Below are 764 nucleotides of genomic sequence, written 5' to 3'. Positions count from 1 at the left end.
GTTGATTTTTAAAAAGTCTATAATATTTCAACAAAGCCTTCAAGTTAAATTTAAAGCCATTTCTGACCCTTTACATGTGATTCGAAGGATCACTTGAAATATTATAGCCTTTTTCAAAATTCGACTTTGTAAGTCGAGGAAGAGATTCAAAATATTTGTGAACTACGATAGTGTGTGTTATTTCCATGTAAGAACCATACGTAGTTTCGTATGCGTTGTTAACAGAACAGTAATCTGCTCCAGTAAAAAATCTAACGTGGAAATCTAGTCAAGGAAAAGATTTAAAAAAATACTTTTCATCCAAAAATCGTCAAATTCAATCTTGCCCAAGATCTCATTAATACATACGATCACACAGAATTTCATTATAATTAGATGAAAACTGTAGTTTATTGAGTGCTCACAGACTCGAACTTGTCCAAGATCTTGTCCATGTAAATGATCACACTGAAAACTCTTGTCTCTACTGTGCTCAAAAGAAATGTTGACGGACTGACGGAATGGGCCAACGGTGACGTTTGAAAAATTGATAAGTGTTACTATAATTACTAGAATCTTCAATATCTGGTTCCATAATATGTATATATACCAGTGTCGAATCTTGAACTTCAACATCACCGTATACAGCCCTCATTCGAATCATAAAATTCTGTTAAATATTCAAAAAAACGAAATTAAAAAGATTTCCAACAAATTTTGGCATATAATACATCATTAGCTCTTTCTTTCATTAAAACAAAAAGATTTATCTAAGAATGGAATTA

General features: G+C 31.4%; 1 protein-coding gene across 1 annotated transcript in view; it reads right to left on the bottom strand.

The window, feature by feature from the left end:
* Window positions 1-472: 472 nt before the first annotated feature.
* Window positions 473-764, bottom strand: part of LOTGIDRAFT_161415 (hypothetical protein) — a gene marked incomplete at both ends in the record, with an annotated part of 7,658 nt that continues 7,366 nt past the window's right edge. The window contains one exon of the mRNA XM_009056805.1: window positions 473-649. Coding sequence (XP_009055053.1) covers window positions 473-649 — 177 coding nt within the window. The remainder of the gene's footprint in view (window positions 650-764) is intronic.

This window comes from Lottia gigantea (genome assembly GCF_000327385.1).
Source record: "Lottia gigantea unplaced genomic scaffold LOTGIsca_29, whole genome shotgun sequence".
Classification (NCBI taxonomy): Eukaryota; Metazoa; Mollusca; class Gastropoda; family Lottiidae; genus Lottia; species Lottia gigantea.
The sequence above is the reverse complement of the archived record's forward strand: the minus strand, read 5'-3'. Positions and strand labels throughout refer to the sequence as shown.